The following is a 22,060-nucleotide window of genomic DNA, read 5'->3' on the forward strand; positions in this document are numbered from 1 at the left end:
AACATGATTTCTCACCTGAATAAATTCAATGAAAAAATTGTTCTTTAAAATAATACATATCTATTGCAGAATCTTTAAATGATAAAGAACATATAAAAAGAAAACTCCTCACTAATTCTACCTTCCAGGGTTAAATACAATTATTCTTCTAGATGCTAAATAGTATTCTATTATACAGATGTATCACAATTTGTTTAACATTTTCCCTATTTTGGGTATTTAGATTGTTTCTAACTTTCCAGTTGCAAATAATGCTGCAGCAAATATCTTGTATTTATCGAATAATTTCTTGAGTTTATTTTTTTTCAAATTTCCGGGAAAGGAGATTCTAATCCTTCTCTAGCATTTCCATTTTTTGGACTTCTACCTCTCATCCATAACAAATGTCACAAAGGAATGAAAAACGAAACATAAAACATCCAACCCATAGCAAGAAAGATTTGCTGCCAAATTATCTGCGCATGGGAGAATTAATTAATGTCTCAAAGAAGGGGGAAAAGATAGCTTTAAACCTGGATATTGGAAGCATGGGGAGAAAGAAAAGCCTTGGTTGGGCTCTACTGCCTTTAGTTTTGAGGATGAATTTTAATTCTGACAGCCCCAGAGAATGGTATAGAGCTTAATCGCTTTGGAGTCATTTGGATTTGAGTTTAAGTCCAGACTTTGCAATTTACTAATTACGTGAACTCATAGTCAATATCTGTGTCATAGTTTTCTCATCTGTGAAAGAGGTATTATAATAGCGCCTTGCGGAATTGCTAGAAGAATCAATGCCTAGCACATTATAAATATAATTTAATTTTAATATATGCATTTATAATTTAAATATAGTATCATATATCTAGCCAGAAGACCAAAGACTTTACTATAGAAAGGTGAAATGTAGTCCTCAAACTGTAATCTAGAGTATGCAGTCTCTTTTGAGCAATTCAAGTATTATATGAACAATATTTCTGCCTTCATATTACTTTATGGGATAGAAAGTAGAGTAGTTTGAGAAAAGTTTAATAAGCTAGAAAATAAAATATATAAGAATTTCTAGAGTAATAATATGACTCCAGGAGGAAAAGTGGAGGTGGGTTCCCTGGTACCATTTTCTGTTTCTGGATGGAGATTATTCTGTAAGGAGCAACGAAATGTGCTATGAGAACATTCCACATTCTGGGATGCTCAGGATAAGTTATGCTATAGGATTTTCAAATAAATTGAACAATAGTCATATATTACGGTATCCGTTGTGTGCCGTACCGTTTAAAAAAAAGCATTTTCACATAAATTATCTCATTTGATCCTTGCAACAGCCTTATTGAGTTGGAAGGCCAAGTATCCAGGGCCTCTCTTCGCTGACCAAGACTGCAGAGAAAGAGGATCTTGCACAAGTTTACAAAACTGGAACCAGGAGTAGGACCCAGATCTAATGTTTATTTTTCGGTTACACGCTCGCTCGTTTATCCCTTTATGTATTCACTCACTCAAGGAGCATTCAGTGAACTCCAGGATGATATCAGGGTAACATTCACTTCGCGCCCATCCCCATCAAGGACATTCCCGAGAAAACTGAAGATGTTCATCTGTATTTAGAATACAGCGGAATGAAAAAAGGCCCGCGTAGCAGAGTAGCGCGTAAACTGGAGTGCACAGTCCGTGCACGGTGTGCACGAGGGAATCTCCCGAGAGCGGCAGGAGGTGGTCATCCCGGGGAGGCAGCGAGCCGCCCGGAGCGAAGCGGCGGGGCGGGTGGTGGCTGCGGAGGAGCGAGCGGGGGGCGAGCGGTCCACGCGGTGGGCAAAGCGGCGGCGTTTCCCTAGCGCCTGCGTGAGCGCGGCCGCGCGGCGCCCCGGGCGGAGCGCACACCCGGGAGCGCGGCGCGGCGGGTATCGGCGCCACCCGGCTCCTCCTTAACCCGCGCCGGGAGGCGGCGGCGGCGGCGGAGGCCCGGCGGGCGGGGGAGGAGGAGGAGCGCGGAGTGCGGCGCGGAGGCCGGGGAGGAGCCGGGGCCTGCAGCGGAGCCGAGCCGAGCCCTGACACGGTCCGTCCGCCTTCTGGCTCCCCGGGAGCCGGGACTGGCGGGAGCCCGAGCGGCGGCAGCGCGGGGACCCCACGCGCCGAAGGGAGCGGACCGGACGGGACCGGACCAGAGGAGGCGCTGCCGCCGCAGTAGCCAGCGACGGGAGTCGGCAGCCGCGGCCTCCCGCACCCTGCTGCCCAGGCCAGCTCAGGGAGAGCGGGCAGTGCGGAAACCCCACCCTCTGGGGCACCCCGGGAGCGGAGGCGGGAGCGGGGACGCGAGCAGCCTCTCCCCCCGCTGGAGAGAAGACCCTTAGCACTCGGGTGAGGGACAGAAGACTCCTGTCGGGGACGCGCCTCTCCTTCGAGAGGCGAGGAAAACCCCCATGCTGGCCCAGGTGGAGACCCCACAAGTAGAAAGGGGTGATCGCTTCTAAAGGAAGCAGAGCGAGCAGCCCTAGCGCGCCTGCACCCCACCACACACACTCTCAACAGGTCAGGACGCTTGAGGCAAGAGAAGGAGGTACGCCTATGGAGTAAGCGCCTCCGTCCCGTCCACGACTCGCAGGGGACAGGAGTCCTTACGTTCGGAAGCAAAGGAATCTCCAGGCAAAGAGAGGAGTCGGCTTTCAGCCCTTCTGGAGAGGGGAAGACCCGGCCCTGCGACTTCCTTGTACCTAGACGGTGGAACGCAGGAGAGCCCCTCCGCTCAGACCTCCGGCAGACAGAAAGAGCCCGCCACCCGAGAAAGACCCAGTTGGGGGGGGAGGAGACAACTCCTGGTTGGGAGAGGCTCCTCCCCTCCTCCCCACGGTAACAGGCAGGGTGTGGGGGGTGTGCCACCTTCCCGAGGTAGGACCCCCTTCCCCCACCCCCCCTTCTCGTCCCTCGGCTCCTCATCCTCCGGGGACCCAGTTCCCCTCCCCAGCTTGGGAGGCTCAGCCAAGTACAGGAAGAGCCACTGATGATGAGACCTGCCATCTGCCTCTGAAGAGGGAAATCCCTCCAACCCCAAACTCCAGTATCAAGTGGTTCCCTCCTTTTGCCAAGGGAACCTTGGAGACAGGTTAGTGCCTTCTTTCATCCTCTCTCTGTATCTTTAGGCACTAGTGGACGTAGGGGGCTGCGATGGTGGATCTTGGGTTTCATTCCTGGGGAAGGTACAGTGATAACTCAGAGAATCCACTGCGAAGTGTGTTCTGAGGAAGCTCCTGGATTCGAACCCACATCTTGCTGCAGAGGCTCTGAGAAATGCATTTCTTAGTGTTTGAGGACTAAAGGGATGGGATTCATTTGAAATTCCTAGGGAAGTGGATGTTTCCATGCTGAGGACAAAGGGATATCAAAAAACAGCTGCATGTTCAGAACTCCATTCATACTGTGTAATAATGATGGGCACAACCCAACCAGACCCCGCTACCTCCCTCCATCCTGGGCCTTTTCACGTGGAGTGTGGGCCCTCACTAAAGTTATGGTGGCATCTCCGTGTTCTGGCCTTGTCTGGGGTATTCCTGGGTCACTTAATATCCATCAGAGGTGTTCGCTCCAACCTACTGTGATTACTGCTCCCTTGACAAGAAAATCAGTCTGTCCCCTAGCTCAGATACCAAGAGGCCTCCTCTCGTGACATTCCCATTCGCAGCTGGACGTATGCCTCTACTCATAAAATCCAAAGGGAAAATGGGAATCCCACATGTCCTGAGGCGAGAAGAAAGTATACAGGGGAATGCCAACTCCTGGGTTGAAGTTCCCCCCTAATGCTGGCCCTGTACCACCGCCCCAGTCCCCTAGACTCCTTCTTTACTGACAGTTCCTCACGAAAAATCAAATCCTGGATAAGAAGAGAGGAGGGTTGCTACTCAGCTTCCTTCCAATCCTCCATATAAATAAGTTGATCACCAGGAAGATTTGACCTCTGAGGAGTATATTAGAGTTTCCTTCCAGAAAAGCACCTAATAGTCTCATCTTCTCCCTTCCTGTTTCTTGTTCAGTTTAGAGTCCCTGGAACCTTGTGTTTTTTTCCTTCATAAAATAGGGAATCATCAAACTCCAGAATCTTCAGAAAAAGCAGGAAAAAGTTTCTGGGAAATCCTCCTTGCTGATCCCAGGCTGTGTTTTCAGTAGAGCTCTCCTTTCAACCTGAGGTCACTAGCTGGGTGCCCACTTTCTTACCTTGTCATTAAGAGATAGACCTGATCTTCTATAAAGGGTCAAGGCCAAGTGGGAAACTTCATTTGACTTGGGCTTTCATGTTGCCTCTTTCTGGGCCGTAGGAGGGCTGCCTGAGTCCCTAAGTATATCCATTTGGTCCTGAAAACTACCTGTTAATGGTGGTATACGAGATAGGGCTATAATCCATAGGTTTGTGTGGCTGTGCTATAGAACGATGTGCATATGTTTCTTAATTTAGGTGAGTGTGGCTCTATGTCTGTCAGTGTTTCAAGTGGAAATGTGTGTGGAGACATTTACATATGTGCATTTCAGACTATACTCAAATTACCTAGCATTGTACCTTTCTGGTAGGCCTCTAGAAGCAGGTGCCCACGTGCAAGGACCTGGAGAAGGTGGTGTTAAGGATGCCCAGTGGGGAGGAAAGACTGGCTTCCCCCTGGCCAGTGGGAGGCCTCATGACTGGCTGCATGACAGTCATCCCAAGCAGCAGGGCAGCCCAGTCCCAGATTGGGACCATTTCTTCTAGAACTAGTTAGAGAGCTTCATTTCTGATACCTCTAGTCTCAAAAGGATGAGGATCCTTGACTCCTGACTCCAGAACTCTGTCCCTCACCTTTTTAAAAAGAGATCACTCTGGTATAACAGCAGCCTGTTTCCTACAAAGCGCTTTACCAGGTGCTGGAGTGCAACTTCTTGAATGGCTCAGGGTGAGCTTTATGACAACACCTCCAGGTATACCACTGTTGCACAGTTTAACTGGCCCTGCTTGAGCTGAGTTTCCCTAACTTTCCTTGCCTGTATGTAATCAGTTAGAAGCATATGGCTAACTGTGATTTAGAAAGTGTATTTTCCAGACCATGTCTCTGACTCCACCTAGTTCCCCCGAAAGAGAAGAGATGATATTCCCCTATTCCTTCATTCCTGGGGTTTTCCTGATCCTAACATCAGTCAGTAGTAGGGTGATATTATCTCCAAAGGAAAAGTTTGAGATTCTGATATCCTGAAAATCTTTGCAGATTCAGTGCAGGCTTTTCAACACAAATCATTGCAGGCTTGCTGCTTCGAGTCTTACATCTATAGTCCTTCAGTTTTCAGGTTTCTAATATTCTCTTTTTCCCCATTCAAAAATAATAATAGCTATACTTATATAGCACTTACTAAGCGCTTTAAAAATACTAACTTAAGGTAATCCAACAACCTTTTGTACAGATGAAGAAACTAAGACATGGAGAGCTTAAGTAACTTGCCTGAGGTTGTACAGCCAGTAGATGGTGGAGCCAGGATTGAAACCCAGACACACTGATTCTTCATGTGGTACAGTTAGCTGCTGCCCTATTAATTTTGGAATTATGTACAGGGCAAGAAATTATCACTCCTTACTACCTGATTTTGGCACCATACAGAGAACAAATACTGGCCTTTCAGATAAAATGGGGAAAAAACTATGCCTATTATTTTGGATTTTACATGTTTCCTCCAGGATCGGTCTTTCATTCCCACAGAACGTCTTTCTGTCTGTTTTTCTCTGCCTTTCTCCCAGTACTGTAGTTTTCATTAGCCGTCCTGTGGATGTGATGGAGCCTGCCCTTTGGCTGCCTTTTCCAGTTTCTATGGGTATTTCCTTTCAGTCTTCCAGCAGGCAGAGAAGAATGTGGCCTGACTCAGGTTCTGCCCAAGCTCTGTGGCACAAGGCCCACCTGGAGAGAGAGGTTTGGGTAACTAGGTTGGTTGAACTGAGAAATGGTTCTTATTTGCTTTTCTAATAATAGCCCTGAACATTAGCCTCGTGCCATTATTTTGGGGAGCGTGGAATGTGTGGCAGCCACTAGCTCATTAAGCTTCATTTACTTCCCTCCAGGGATGAAGCTTTGGCAGGTTTATGACTTCATTCCTTTTATTGAAGGGGGAAACCGAGGCATAAAGACTTCATCAGGGAGCAAGGGGCGGTTAGGGAAACTTAGTGTCAGTGTCAGGGTTGGGACTAGAACCAAAGAACCTCAGTCTCCGAGGTTCTACACACTAGACTGCCCTTCACAAATGGGGAACTAAAGGGGTGAGGAAGTGGGACGGGGTGAAGGAGAATGGTGCTGAAAGATTGGAAGGATCAGATGCTTCAAGCTTCTTGTAGCTAGTAAGATTGGAATATACTTTGAGTGCAGGGGCTGCATCTGGAGGGCTGACTGCAAGGGTGCTGGACAGAAGTTAAATTTAACCTCAGTATCCATCCCGGTGCTGGGGTAAGCATAGGGAAGGGCATAGAACAACTAGCAAAAGGCTGAGTGCCCCCCTTTCAGGAATTCAGTGATTGGCGTGTGCCAAACGGGTTCTGTAAGCCCTCTAAACACTTTAGATCCACTCTCATGCCCCTGTCCAATGTTGGGAGAGTTTCGAATGAAATATCAACCTAAGGCCTCTGTGCTCTTAAGATGAGATTTCCTAGGGAGATGGGGAATAGGTTAAAACTTCTTTACAGACCTCCCCTTCTGGGGAGGACCCAGCAGAACCCTGGTCATTGAAAACCTGCTCATTGGCATGCTGGGATAACCTAGCTTCAGGACTGTGATATTGCCACGGAGGCCCTGCTATAGCTGGGGTGTTTTGACTTAAAATGCTAGAAGGTGTGAGGCTTCCTGGGATGATTAAATGTCCCTATTAGTGTCAAAGTTTCTGTGGTTAAGGACATGGTGGTGGTAGTGGGATGAAAAGGAGGTTGGTGGGGAGAGGAGCTTTATCCAAAGGGGGAACCCTTCATAATGCTATCTATTTATAAACATGGCTTTTTTTTTTTTTTTTCCCCTCTCTCGTCAAACAGCTCTTGGGTTGCAATTGGGTCTTTTGCTGCCCAGTCCCCTGAGGCACTAAGGTGTTTCCTTCAGCCTTGTGGAGTGGTAGATTGGGTGTGTAACTTGTTAGGAGCACAAGGCTGGGTACATGTGTGTACATGCAGATTGCCTGGGTGGTACCTGGGAGGAGAGGGGAGTGAGTGAGAATGCTGACCCTTAGGAGAAAGGGATAAGTGTCAAGGGCGAAGAATCACTATCTAGGATAGAAGAGTGAGCTGAGAGCCTGACAGATGTGTTGAGGACAGAAGGGGGGGCGGTCATATCTGGGATTGAGCTTTGAAGTGCAAAGTGTGTGGATCTGTGTGTACTTATGCATATATCTGGCTGTTGATTTAGATTACCTGCATGATTTTTCTGTCCAGGATTCTAAACTCTGAGGCATTCTAGCCTGGCTCTTCAAGAGAAATGCCCTGATGGGACTGAGGAGGAAACGCTAGCTGGAATCGGATGGCTGTGCAGGCACAAACCTGTTAGGCAGCAAGTGCTTAGGGGGTTGCTGGCATCAGTTCCAGGGGAGTGCCAAATGGCTACCTCGTGGGTCCTGCCAGCCTTTCTAGACCCTGCAATACAGATATCACCCACCGTTCTCCACCTTCCCCCACCAAGTCGGCACTCTAGCTATACCTCTCAGCCGGCAAGAGCGCCCAGGAGGTGTGGGTGGCAGCAGGGCGTGCAAACGTCAGGCGTGGGCGGTCTGGCATCTCCAGGAGTTTGCATGGAGGTGCAGCGAGCCTGCGTGCCTGGCTGGGAAGGAAGGAGGGAGGAGAAGGGCGGAGAAGGGGAGCCAGCTCTTAGCCCCAGCGTGGCTATTTTTAGCCGGGCTAGCTGATTGTTACCGGTGCTCACACAGCTGGGTGTTTCCCCTGGCTCAGCTAAGACCAGCAGGCTGAGAGGTGGGAGGTTCTTACTGACGACTTCTTCCTGGTCTTGGTGTCTGTGGGCGGGAGCATACAAGGGATAGCTTTAAAGGTGTGAGGGCAACTGTGTACTCAGGATCTGTCACCTCTGCTTGTGACTTTGTGCCCTGTTGGTAATGTATGCTGTATATCATATCATGCCCTCTGTGTATGTGCTCCACTGTTATCGTGCCTGTCTTGATCTGTCCTTTGCTGGTCATTATATATAATTTATATTTGGGATGTATTTATTCTGCCTCATGTGCACATGTGTGTGGGATAAAAGAGGCGAGTGCTCATAATATACCTAATGTGAAACATCTTTAAAAGTGTTGAGAGTGCTTCACAGTGCATATTTGTGTTTACCCAGTCTGTTTTCTTTACATGGACGCTCGTGCTATGTGTGGATGTTGTATGTAAACATAACAAGTGTCACATAATTGGAGAATGGACTTAGGCTAATTTTACCTGCTATCTAGGTGGGTATTTTTTATTTTTTAAAGAAAACTTATTCCTACATTGTCTTAAAATAGTATGTTGCAGGCCTGTCAGTAAGGAGAGTGGAGGTAATTTTTCCATTTGTTGTGAGGTCTAATTTCTCTCTTAGTCCTTCACGAAGGGAGAAGCTTCTTGGCCGTGCTCCACATTAAGATGTAGGATAAGTCGCAGTCCAGCATCTAGTAGATGATTGCTGATATATCTGTTTGGAGGTTCTGGGAACATCTGCTTGAGGGCCATCCATGAGAGGAATCTCCTACGGGAATTATAGTGGGAAGAAGCTCGACTTCCCTTAATCACTAGGATTTGATGCTGTTTGTTCCCAGTAACTAGAGGTGACACTCATCTGTTTTCCTCTCCCCTTTGTCCTCCTCTCTTAGAACCCAGAACTACCATGGCCTCTGACCTAGAGAGCAGCCTCACTTCCATAGACTGGCTCCCCCAGCTGACCCTCCGAGCTACCATTGAGAAGCTCGGGAGTGCCTCCCAGGCTGGGCCTCCAGGGAGCAGCCGCAAGTGTTCACCAGGCTCACCCACGGATCCTAATGCCACCCTGAGCAAAGATGAGGCAGCAGTCCACCAGGACGGCAAACCACGGTACAGCTATGCCACACTCATCACCTACGCCATCAACTCCTCTCCAGCCAAGAAGATGACCCTCAGCGAGATTTACCGCTGGATCTGCGATAACTTCCCCTATTACAAGAATGCGGGCATTGGTTGGAAGGTGGGACTGCTTCTATATCCTGGCCTTATTTGGAGCCTTTGACAACCTTTTTCTCTACTTTTGTTTCTTCCTGTAACCTGGCCCAGTTTTCTCTGACTTGTCTCAGAGATATGTACACTTAAAATCTCATATCTTCTAGCCCCTACTCTTTTTCAGAGTTGTCAGGGAAACTCAGTGATGCCAAGCCGTTAAGAATAGTTACAGGGATGGCAGGACGCTCTTGCTCATCATACCCTCTTATCTTCTGATTCCTCGCAAAGGATACTCATTCATTTCACAAGTATTTATTACCACTCTGCTTTGTTCAAGTCAGTGTGTGAGGCATGGCATTATTCCGTCCTACACAAGATGGGAATTCCACAGACTTCCATAGCTTCGTTGCACTCAGTCATCATCTTTTGAAAAATTGTATACCAAGAAAAAAAATAACACGATTAGGTCCTTTAACAACAGCTGGTCCACCAAGCAAGGTTAAGTTGAGGTTAAGTTGTTTGGCTAGAGATGAAGGAAGAAGAGGCTCCTCTTCCAAGCAAAGAAAGAAGGCCGATGTTCTTAGTTTGCTAGAGCAGCAGCTCTTTTGCCAATTGTTGAGTAGGAATGGGGATCTAATGTAGTTCTCTCACTCAATAAATCACCAGATGACATGCAAAAGCCATATGATGAGCTGGAGACTATTGAAAGCAGCTTTCCCTTTGTAAATATGTCCCTGCTAGCTACCACAACCCACAACCCTACCTACCGCATAATACACCACAATATTTCTTTCCTCCAAATGTGACCATTCTATGGGTTACTGAGAAAATAAAGGTGCTCTGTGCCTTCGTTTCACTCATAATTTACATTTTGTTATAATTTATAAAAACTGTTTTAAAACATTCTTTTGCTATTGATAGGGTGGATTGAGGAACTGGGCAGATGTGAGTTTGAGGCATTCGTATACTTGTCAGTTGGGTGGAAAGGTTGCAAAACTATGTGATCAACTTTTCAGAAGCCATTGTCTCATCAATTTGATTTCTGCATTTTTCTTATGTCATTGCTCTTGCTATCTGATATGTAATTTCCTCCATCAGTATACTTAAGTGCCTGATACTTAAACTTTATTGTGTGTGATGTTCTTTTGTATACCTCTGTGTCCTGTTGGAAAATTTTCTGCTTTGTACGTTGTTCAGTTCTAACTTGTTTCTCTGCTTCCCCAGAATTCAATTCGGCACAACCTTTCTCTCAACAAGTGTTTCCGGAAGGTTCCCAGACCTCGGGATGACCCTGGGAAGGTGAGATACTGCTGTCAGCATTGAAGGGAGGAGCAGGAAGGAGAGCGAAGTAGTTGACAGCCCAGAGTCGAGTGGCTGTTTTAATTACCCAGAGGAAGGAAATCATGTTAATTAGAGAAGCATCTTTATTTTTTCTTAAAGGAAGAACTTGGTTGTCAAGCTTGTGGGCCCCTGCTAGAATAGGTGACTAAGGAAGATTGTGAAATCTTTTTTTTTTTTTTTTTTGTAGAAATATTTATGGTAAAGTTGACTTTGATGTCCCCTTTCTTTTGTGTGGCACTTTTTTTCTAGATTTAAAAGGCATACTTGCTAACCTTTGTAGAAACGTTTCTATACAAAAATCCCTGGTTTTTACCTTCATAAGGAAAAAGGGATGGATTAGTCTCTCCATTTAACAGATGTGGGTGCTAAAGTCTAAGACTTTGCTTCAGGTCACAAGGGAAGGGAAGGGTTGTATCTGGACATTTCCAGGCCTTTTTAACCAGATACCATTGTCCAGCTCCTCCAGAACAATTGAGGCCTGTGTTTGGACCACAAGATTACCTCTTGCATACTCAGTGAGCTTTTAGGACAAATTTACTCCTCAAAAATACCCAGTACCCTCAGGATTCTGTGTGATGTCCAGTCATGTTTCTTAACATGGCTGTTGTATTATGTGAAAATCTTCTCAAATATCTACATTACCAAAGGTAGGAACTTCTATATGTAATGATTTTGTTCTCTATGTGGATGGGTCTTCCTTCCAGGGCTCGTATTGGACAATCGACACCTGTCCTGACATTTCCCGAAAGAGGAGACACCCTCCAGATGATGATGTGAGTTCCACCTTATGGGGGGATGCTGCTTCTCAGCCAGCTGCTCTTTCCACCTCCTTTCCTATATATTCAGTCCTTTCCAAGGCAAAGGTGGAATACACAGAGGTGAAACCATGGGTCTTGGGAGGATGTTTCACCTTTCCTTACAAGTTGTTCTTCCTTAACAACCCTCAGCTATCCCAAGACTCACCAGAACAGGAGGTGAGCAAGAGCCCAAGGGGAGGTGTTCCAGGGAGCGGAGAAGCTTCATTACCTCCTGAGGGAAACCCTCAGATGTCACTTCAGAGCCCCACATCTATTGCCAGCTATAGCCAGGTAGGATGCAGAGGTGGCAGGGGGCGTTCGGGTGGATGGTTGAGTAGACTCAGATATCTCTCTGTTCAAAATTATCTGTTGAGTATCTGTGATATGTTAGGTAGATAAATTGGGAAAGAAGGGGAAAGCAAAAGATGGAAACTGAGAGACAGAGACAGAGAGAAAGTGGGAAGGAGGGGGAGAGAAAGGCATAACAGAGTTTTGTGAAAGATCAGGAAAAAAAAGTGGTGAGAAGAGGATCCAAAAAAGTCATGAGAAGGGAGAGAAGGGCGTGGATGTAACAGGAAAAGGGAGGGCATTTATAAGAAGCAGTGGGGAATATGAGAGACAGAGGCTATTCAAGACAACAACCAATGAGAAAAGAAGGAGGAAATGAAGCTGGATCATTGAGAAGTTAGGAGAAGATTAAGAGGAGAGGCAGGAGAGCCTGGTCACCATTGAAGGGCTGTGTTGGTTCCTCAGCTGGCTCATACATCCGTACTTTTTACCTGTTTTTGCAGGGCCCAGGATCTGTGGATGGTGGAGCAGGGGCTCCAGGCCGAGAAAATGCTGAGGGTCCCCCTCCCCTCTATAACACCAACCATGACTTCAAATTCTCCTACTCAGAGATCAACTTTCAGGATCTAAGCTGGTCCTTCCGCAACCTGTACAAATCCATGCTGGAGAAGTCCTCTTCCTCCTCTCAGCACGGTGAGTCTGGAGCTGGGATGGGTGGGTGACATCCTTGTATTTTTGAATGTAAAAATATATTCAAAAATATATATAAATATATATTTCATATAAAGAAATGTTCTCTCCCTTATTTCTTATTCTTAACACAAGGAGAGTTGATCAGTGGTCATTGGAGACATATGAACTAAAGCCATTTAGAGTCGAGCAAGCTCCTCTCCGCTTCTGAAAGGACAACTGTTTCAGGAGGTGGGCTGGGTGATTAGCTCTAGAAAGTGAGTTGGAGGACTGTCCCTTCTAAAACTAAAGGCCGGGATATTATGGCTGCAGGCAGGTCCTTGACAGGGTGACCACTAGGGGACAGCAGTAGTACCCTCTCTCCAAGAATCAAGGTCTTTCATTGTGAGAATAATTTATTTTTATTTTTTAGTGTATTTATATTTATGTTACTTTTTATTATGAAAAATTTCAAATAGATGCAAAAATATCTCTATAGCATAATAGACTCCCATGTTTCCATCATCCAGCTTTAACTGTTCCCAGTATTTTGTTAAGCTTGTTTCATTTACCACCCAGCTCTTTTTTTTCAACTGGATTGATTTAATGCAATTCCCAGATATCATGTCATTCCACCCATAAATACAATTTCAGTATGCATCCCTAAATGATAAAGGCTTTTAGTTATCTACCATGCCATTATCACTCCTAACACAATTAATAATGTTTTCTTACTATCAGCTAATATTATCTATATGCAAATTTTCCTAATCATTACGTGGGAATGACTTTAAGTCCTTATTGGGAGACACCTTGGGAGATTATCTGGTTCAGCCCTCTGTAATTCTTGTTTTTGTTTTTGTTCTAAGAAATTAGGGGCTGGCGGGCTAGCTCAGTTGGTTAGAGCATGGTGATATAACACCAAAGTCAAAGGTTCAGATCCCCTTCCTGGCCAGCCTCAAAAAAAGGAAAAGAAAGAAATGAGAGGCAGTGGTGAGGTTCATAGAAGGCATTGGACCTTCTGCTTCTCTGCAGTGGCCCTTTATAGGCAGCAGTGGCTGGATGGAATGATAAAAAGTAGTTAGGAGTCACTTTTTGGAAAATTTATATTAATTGTCATGAATTTCTTTTTTTATATCCCAAGAGATCAGCATTTAGAGTTGTGTCCCATGATTGTAGCATTTGCTTGAGAAATGGATCCAACTCAGGTTGTTGGCTGATTGGAGGTGATGAATATAGAGTGACTGTCAGAAACAAAGTAACAAAGTAGATTGAGTGAGGACAGCACAGTGGTCACTCAAGTTCGATTGTACCTAAAAGCCCCAGGCGTCAGGTCCTAGCTGCTCCCTGCCCAGTCTGTTTGAGAGATTAATCCATCCCCACTCCACTCCTTACGCAAGCTCCGTTTGTTGGTAGCGAAGGCAAGAAGGAAGCAACAGGAGAGGAGTATAGATGACAGGGAAGAGGAGAGAGACACCCCAGGGCTTTGTTTTGTTTATAATTTACTTTTTAAACTTCACCTGCTGCCTGATTTCTTTTGAAACTGTGATTCCAGGCCTATACCAAAATCCTTGAAGAGTAGCATGAAAAGGTACACGCTGACCTCTTTGCTAAAATTTCAGCAGTTGCCACACTCTCAGGGCTTTCCCCTCACCTAACTGCTTTCCTGTCTGTTAGACCTGCCAGGAGGGCCACAGGGATCCTTGCTGTCCTTGAACACACTTATCCTTGTAACTCTGCAGTTTCTGTCTGATATTTCCGATCTCAACCCAGTGAAAAATTCATTTAGTGAAAAATGCATTGCCTAAGTCACTTGCCTGCTTCCTCCTCACCCTGCAGGCTTTTCGTCTCTCCTGGGGGACATGCCACCCTCTAACAACTACTACATGTACCAGCAGCAGCCGCCACCGCCTCAACAGCAGCAGCAGCAGCAGCAGCAGCAGCAGCAGCAGCCACCGCAGCCACCTCCCCAGCAATCACAGCCACAGCAGCAGCAGGCACCAGCCCAGGGCCCCTCCACTGTAGGGGGTGCTCCTCCACTGCACACCCCAAGCCCAGATGGGTGTACTCCAACAGGGGGAAAGCAAGCTGGGGCTGAAGGCTATGGACCGCCCCCTGTAATGGCCATGCATCCATCTGCACTGCAGCATGGAGGCTACCACCCTCATCAGCACCATCCCCACTCCCACCCTGCCCAGCAGCCACCACCAGCACAGCAACAGGCACAAGGCCAGGCTCCTATCAACAGTACTGGCTTTGGTGAGTAGGGAGGATACAGGGAGACCCTGGAAGAGGGTGGACTGTCTGCTTTGTTCTGACTCTGGCAGGGAGGTGTGGTTGGCTAGGAAGTTCATACTGGGTCTTTTAGCCTTGCTGCTCCATGAGAGCTCATATGAACGAATGGGAGTTGCCACTTAGAGCTCTATATTACAGAATTCTTGGATGAAATGGGATTGTTTTACATATTCTCCTGCCTGTGAACTGGGCTGTACCTACAGCATAGATATGTTTACTAGTCCTAAACCTGCAGGGAAGGAGAGTCCAGAACGGTCCTGGTAATGCAACTAATAACCTGTGTAGATGCAAGAACCTTGCATGTAGTCAGTCTGGTATCAGTTAACTGCTGTCATGCACTTCACTGTATCTTGTTACCGATTGCCCACTTTCCCCTCCTCTTTACAGCCTTTCCTCCTGACTGGTGCTCCAGTATTGACTCCTTAAAGGAAAGCTTCAAGATGGTGAATCGGCTCAATTGGTCCAGCATTGAGCAGTCACAGTTCTCAGGTGAGTGATCAAAGGATGATATCTGGAAGGAAGAGAGGGTACATCTTAAGTAGAAAACCCCGATATAAACTAGAACCAGAAGGGGGTGGGTAAGTGAAGTTTGGGAATTGAGGATTTTATTGTTTCCCCTCCGTATTAAACAAGGTGGATAATACTGAAATTATTTTCAAATTAATTAACTTAAAATATGGCAGTGGTTTATCCTAGTCAATACTATCTTTGGGAGAGGGAGGACTCTTGGAAATTCAGCAACCCTGGACCACTATTTTGTAGTTTTCTCACCACTTAATGACAGTGTGACCGTGGCCAATTCACTCAATCACTTTGAAAATTTGCTTTATTCATCAGTGAGATGGAAATTATAATAAGAATTTGATAAGGAACAGCTAGAATCAGAGTTTGAAAATGTGGAGCTCTAAAAGGTGTAAATTATTATTGTTAATGCATATGATCAGTGGTGCAGAGTTATGATGTAGTTGGAACAGTGAGGTAGGGCGCGTCTGGTAGGGGCTTAAGTGTCTGCAAGGTTAGCATTGCTTGCTTTTCTATTTGTAGAATTGATGGAGAGTCTACGACAGGCAGAGCAGAAGAACTGGACCCTCGATCAGCATCACATTGCCAATCTGTGTGACTCCCTCAACCACTTCCTTACTCAGACTGGTCATGTGCCCCCACAAGGGGGCTCCCACCGGCCACCAGCCCCTGCCCGTATTGGTGACTCCTGTGCCCTCACCACTGGCAAACAGGAGCCTGCCATGAACCAAGGTACTTCGCAAAGCAAGTTGCCAAGGAGGTAGAGACCATGATGAAAAGGAAGGGTACGGGGAAAAAAAAGAAAATTGAAAGACATCATCTTATAGATAATGATCCAAATTGAGCAGTTTGTAGCCATGTCGACTGAACATGTATCGAATCAGTAAATTCCTATTATGAAAAATGCAAAAGGAATAGACCATTTGATTCCTTTTTAGACCTTGGCTTGGGAGATAGAAGTACTTAAGAAAAGGGAGGAGATTTGTTAGAGAAAGTCCCCATTTCACATTTGTGTCTAGTAATTCCTACCTTGATCATGTCAGGTGGAGTGGTGATTTTCTACATTTATATGATCTTTGAATCAATGAAATGAGAGAGATTTAATCATCATTCTTGTATTAGTCATTTTTATATCTCTGATATTTCACAATTCTAGTGTCCATCCCTTTTTACCCTAAGTGATGAGGACTGATAGTTGTACAGAAAGTCTTCATGCTTGGAGGAGTTACAGAACAGGGCAGCAAATGGAGATAGAGACTGGTGGGAGGAAGGGTACACTTTTTTCCTTTCCCTGCTTTGTTGGGTACAGTGATCCTCCACTCAGGTAACTCTTATCTTGCTTTGGCAGTGAACTCTTACGGGCACCCACAAGCCCCTCACCTCTACCCTGGTCCGTCACCAATGTACCCAGTCCCTACCCAGGACTCAGCAGGATACAGTCGTCCAGGTAAGAGCCAGGAAGCTTGTTTCACTACCAGCCAAGCACTCTCTGCCCTGATGAGTTATTTTGCTTTCCTCTGATTCTGAGCCTGCATGCCTCTACCCTTTTGCCTGCACCTGCCAGGAGGGCATGAGCCTTTATGATTCCCAAGTTTGGAAGACGGGTTACCTGCTACGGAGGTGTATATCAGGGGAGACTAAAGAATAAAGAAGACAGATCTACTTTAAAATTAGCTCGTAACTGCCATAATGAAAGAAGTAAATATAAGCAAAAAATAGAAACATGGAACATTTATGTCTACCTTTGGAATCTAGTTGGAATATATACTCAGGCACATAAAATGAATTCGTTATACAGATATACCTGCTTTATTCCCATATCTGCTTTTCTGTCACCTGGTCAGTAGTATCAAGGGTCTAGGATTGAACTACCTCTGATGGTGGAGGGAGACACTAAATTATTATACATAGTACAAAATGAACAGATACTTTACATTTAAATACATTTTAGAAAAATCACTTATCATCCAAGTGTTTTCAATTTTTTTTTTTATGTGAAACCCACAATTTAATCAATATTACTGTTAAGATAAGGGTAAGTTTATTTAACAAAACAATGTGAATCTACTTGAAGAAAAGCACTAATAAATAAATAATGTGAGTACAACACTGGAGCAATAAACATGTGACTGAAACTTGGCAAATACCAGGCTAGGTGATCATTAAAGGCCCTTAGATGTCTTAAATTCCACAACTATTAGATTCAAAAATTAGAATGGTATTTGCACTGTAAAAAGAGGGTACTGTGGAGACACAATATATATAGTGTATTAATATAATAATCCAGGTATTTGAAATTAGTCATTTCGTCTTCCTGCTTAAATATTTTTTTAACCAGGGCAACATCTCAGTTTCCTAGTCAGTCGTTAGTTTTTTTTCTGACAGCTGGCCGGTACAGGCATTGAACCCCGGACCTTGGCGTCATCAGCACCACATTCCAACCAACTGAGCTAACCAGCCAGCCCAATTCCTTTTTTCTTTTTTTAAAGATGAACAGTAAGGGGATCTTAACCCTTGATTTGGTGCTGTCAGCACCACGCTCACCCAGTGAGCTAACCGGCCGTCCCTATATGGGATCTGAACCTGTGGCCTTGGTGTTATCAGCACCACACTCTCCCGAGTGAGCCATGGGCTGGCCCCCAATTCCTAATTAATAATAATAACTACCATTTACTGAGCACTCACTATACGCCAAGAACGATGCTAAGTGCTTTTTAACCCATGTTTTCATTTTAAATTCTCACAACCTTTTGGGTTAGGTAGCTTAGTCGTGCTTTATAAATAAGGAAATAAGACTCAGAAGGGACTAAGAGGCTGGTCGGTTAGTTCAGTTGGCCAGAGCATGCCGCTGCCAACACCAAGGTCCAGGGTTCAATCCCTCCACCGGCCAGCCGCCAAAAAAAAAAAAAAAAACACAACTCAGGAGTGACTACCCAAGGCCATGCAGCTATGGCAAAGCCGGGGCTTGCTGTCCAGAATACCTCTTCTCATCACCATGATGAAATTCTAATCTCACTGATGATAGTTTGAGGTCACCTACACAGCATGTCTCCCTCCCCTGAACCCTTTCAGCGGTCAGAATCTTCCTTCTTTTTGGTACAAAGTATGAAATATGACCCCTAGCTTCTAGTTCCTTGCTATAGGAAGTGGGGCCCATAGACCAGTGACAACAGCATCACTGGGAACTTTTCAGAAATGCAGAAGCTCAAGCCCCACCCCAGATTTACTGAATCAAAATCTTCATTTTAACAAGATTCCCCAGGTGATTTGTATGCATGTTAAAAACTAAGAAACCTGATCCAGAAGAGAGAAGAGCTTCTCCTAAAGAGAGCAGCTGGGCTGAGGCCACATGGGCAAAAGCTCAGAGGTAAGGGTCAGGTTTGCTTGAAGTTGGGGCATGGGGCAGCTGTTGAGCGCTTAGAGATGAAGCCAGAAGCACACGAGGTCAGGTGGTGAAGAGCTCTGCATGCCAGGCGTAGGAGCTGAGACTTCATCCTCCTCGTTGTCCACGGGGGTCTTGAGTTTCACCACCTCATGCCTCTCCTCACCCTCGTCCTCCTCACCCTTCACCAACAGCCCCATCTCCTCCTACATTTCTTCCTCCTCCTCCTCCTCTGCCTGCTGCTCGCCGGGCATCTCGGTGTCCAGCCGGAGGTTCGGCGCTCGCGCTGCCCCAGGCCTGGGCGCCTGGCAGTTGGGCACTCTGGGAGGCCTGTTCTCAATTGACTCTTTGTCCACGTATTCCTTGTCCATGTAATTTAAATATGATCTTCTTTACTGCTATTTCATGTAGTATTATATTATGTATGTTATTTTATCATTATTACATAGTCTTCAAAAGTATAATTTTTAATGGCAGCACGATGTTTTATTGCCATGTTCCTGAGACTGCACTGAAGCGGTGGCCTGCAACAAAAATAACTTTGGGCTGGTAAGGACCGTAGCCTTACAAGGCCTTCTTCATGGTAGTTTGGGGCTGAATGCTGTCATCTAGACTGATGGAATAGCTTCACATCCATTCTTCTTTTAATCTCTTTCTTTCTTCCTCGCAGCACACCATATGGTCCCACGGCCACCAGTCCCACCTCCTGGTACCAACGAGGAGATCCCTGATGACTTCGACTGGGACTTGATCACTTAGTGCATCGTGGAGTGCGGACATCAGCCCGGGGCTGGGTGGTGAAGTCTGGCAGTGGGGAAAGAGCGACCCCAGCCCGTCCTTCCCCCCTCGCCTGTGTATAGATACTTATCTTCTTTTTGTTCTTTCTCTGTCAGAGAAGCCACCGCAAGATGCTGCCGAAGATAATCCCCTCTTTCCTGCCTCATATCTCTTCCTTCCTGTTCTTTCCTAATTCTTGTATTATTATTCTTATGTTATTATTATTATTATTATTATTTTATTATTATTATTGGTTATATACTGTCCCCAGTCTCTAGTCCCTATACCATGGACCATGTCCACCCCTTGCTAATTTAAAATCATCAGGCTGGAAGATGAGGCCATGATAACTGCAGAGAAAGGATTCAAAATCTGATTTACCCTTTCTCTTCGAGAAACTCAATGCTAATCCCACCTTTTTGGTCCTAAATCGTTTTCTGTTCCTGTCAGTTTCAGACCGGGACTGGAGAGACCACATCATCAAGTAGAAGGAATCTAAGACACTGCTTGGTAGCCATGAATTTGCAGGTTTTACTCTGTGGTGCTAATTCTATCCTCTGAGCTCTTCCTTGTCCCTTTATACTTCCAGTCCTTCTGTCCATCCTCATTCCTCATCAAGGGTAAGAGTGAACATGGTGGTACCTGAGGGCAACAAAGTCCTAGTGGAATTAGAGACCTGGAAGGAGGCCAGTGGAATGCTGCAGGGAAGGGATGGAATATAAATCAGTGTGAAATTGGGTCCACGCTGCCATGTGACACAAGCATCCATTGGCTTATTCCTAGCCCGTTCTCCAAGGGGATAGGATTGGTCTTAGTCAGAACTCTGCTTCTGTCATGGGGCATGAGGACAGCTATTCAGCATATGCTCATCTTCTTGGAGATGATTTCAACTTATCCATTTTAGCTTTTCAAAAAATAGTTTTCTCTGAAAGTTAACTGTGGCTCTTATTTGCATTTTCAAATTATCCTTCTATTCCCTTCGTCCATTTAGCAAATATTATTTTGTCCTCCTTTAGTTGTTTGCCCAAATCTTCCATCCATCTTATTTTCTTGGATTCTCAAGAGAGAAAAAGTAAGTCATTATCACTCTGAGTTTCTCATGTCCTAAGGCTTGATAAGAATCTTGTTTCCACCTGTCATAGCAGACTCTGATCTGTAGAGTTGGTGATAGGAGGGAGAGAAGAGGAAAAGGGAGCTGGCATAGAAATGGGTAGGGAATATTTCAGTTATTTAGCTATATAGGCGGTTGCTTCTCTTAGAATCCAAGTCATTGCGGCTGAAGCTTTTGCAATTAGGCTTTTAAGGGGTGAAGGAAATTGGTAGGAGGGAGTAAATAATCTAGAGGCAAGAGTTCAGTTAGGGCCAGGGGGACTTGGAGAAAAAGGTATAGGGATAGCTCATCTCCTTCAACAAGGGGTGGCCATGACTTATTGCTGCAATGTACTTAGTGTATATTTAATGTTAATTATTGAATTTGAGCTATGAAAGGGAGGAACAATTTTACTTCCGTTTTTATTTCACTAAATTTTCACTTTCTGAAAGCTGTAGGACAAAATATGTAGAGTGGACAAGGCCACTCTCCCTGTGATTTCTGCTTTTTGTTCATATTCTTTTATTTACACGTGATTTCCAAGGGATTTGGCTTTCCTTTCTCCCACGTTTCCCCCTCATCCACTCCTTTCTTTCTTTGGAAGGGGGTTATATATGAGAGTTTGTTGAAGAAGTCCAGTGAAGCTGAAGTAAAGGGGCAAGCTAGGGCACTGAACTAAAGAGCACTTTATTTCTTTGAAGCCTTTATAAGAAAGAAATGGGGGAGTGAGGGCTTGAATCTCTCATTATGTTGGAAGGCACTTAGTGGGGTTGAAGTATGACATAATATTTCCCATTGGAGAAAGGAGCATTTCTCTCAAAGGGTGGCAAAATCCCTTCGCCCAGTGTCCCAGTTTTAGGCATCTCTTCCTATATTCCTTCCGTTCAGGGTTCATCCTACACACAACTTCCCATCAGTTTCCCAAGACTTTCTCCTTACAAATTTTCACTTCTCTTTCCGAAGCACCTTTTCTATTCAGATCCATACAGGATTTGCAAGGGTAGATTAAATTACACATGCAAATGTCCCTTGTTCATCTGTGTCTTCTGAAAACTAGTCTCATTAAGAACCTTGGTGGGCGTGGGGGCCGGCCCATGGCTCACTTGGGAGAGTGTGGTGCTGATAATATCAAGGCCACGGGTTTGGATCCCTATATAGGGATGGCCAGTTAGCTCACTTGGGAGAGCGTAGGGCTGACAACAACACCAAGTCAGGGGTTAAGATCCCCTTACTGGTCATCTTTAAAAAAAAAAAAAAAAAAAGAACCTTGGTGGGCAGCCAGAGTGGCTGAAGTCTGGGACTGGGACTGGAGACTGTCCATTGGGCCTCCTGAGATTCAGCTCCCGTCCACCAAGCTTAGACTTGCTAAATGTCACAGGACAAACCTGACTCTCTTTGGGCCTCAGTTGCCCCTCCCCTCCATGAAATGGAAAGAATACTACTTTTTCTTGTTGGTCCAGCATTGCTGGATATGAAGTACAGTCATTGTTGTTGTATTGGGTGATGTGTGCAAAATTGCAGGAGCTCACTGCCTTTAAGAGGAAATAAGGGAGAAAGTGGAGGAGAAGATCAAAAGGAGCAATATTTGATATACATCCACTCATCCCAGCCTTCCTCTCCTCAAACCCCTCTCCCCATGTTTCTGGTTTGGTGAGTCCTTCATACCACCCATAATGCTTTGCATTGGTGCAGGCTGGGAAGGGGGTATATGGTCTCACAATTTGTTGTTGTTGTTTTTTTTGCATGCTTTCTTAATAAAAGAAAAAAGAATGTTTACAGTTTTA

The 22,060-nt window shown here is 45.5% G+C and overlaps 1 protein-coding gene across 2 annotated transcripts; it reads left to right on the forward strand.

Annotated features, from left to right (window-relative positions):
• Positions 1–1,978: 1,978 nt before the first annotated feature.
• FOXJ2 (forkhead box J2) lies at positions 1,979–22,060 on the forward strand. 2 transcript variants are annotated; one of them, XM_063075555.1, is made up of 12 exons: positions 1,979–2,405; positions 2,503–3,073; positions 8,797–9,143; positions 10,340–10,414; positions 11,161–11,229; positions 11,404–11,544; positions 12,045–12,234; positions 14,050–14,469; positions 14,893–14,994; positions 15,550–15,759; positions 16,376–16,474; positions 19,080–22,060. In XM_063075555.1, exons 3-12 carry the CDS (start codon positions 8,811–8,813, stop codon positions 19,166–19,168), a joined length of 1,728 nt encoding a protein of 575 aa, XP_062931625.1. In that variant the 5' UTR covers positions 1,979–2,405; positions 2,503–3,073; positions 8,797–8,810; the 3' UTR covers positions 19,169–22,060. The 2 variants fall into 2 exon arrangements, with proteins under 2 accessions (XP_062931625.1, XP_062931626.1); XM_063075556.1 differs by having other exon boundaries at positions 1,979–2,331.

Source organism: Cynocephalus volans, chromosome 12 (assembly GCF_027409185.1).
Source record: "Cynocephalus volans isolate mCynVol1 chromosome 12, mCynVol1.pri, whole genome shotgun sequence".
Lineage (NCBI taxonomy): Eukaryota > Metazoa > Chordata > Mammalia > Dermoptera > Cynocephalidae > Cynocephalus > Cynocephalus volans.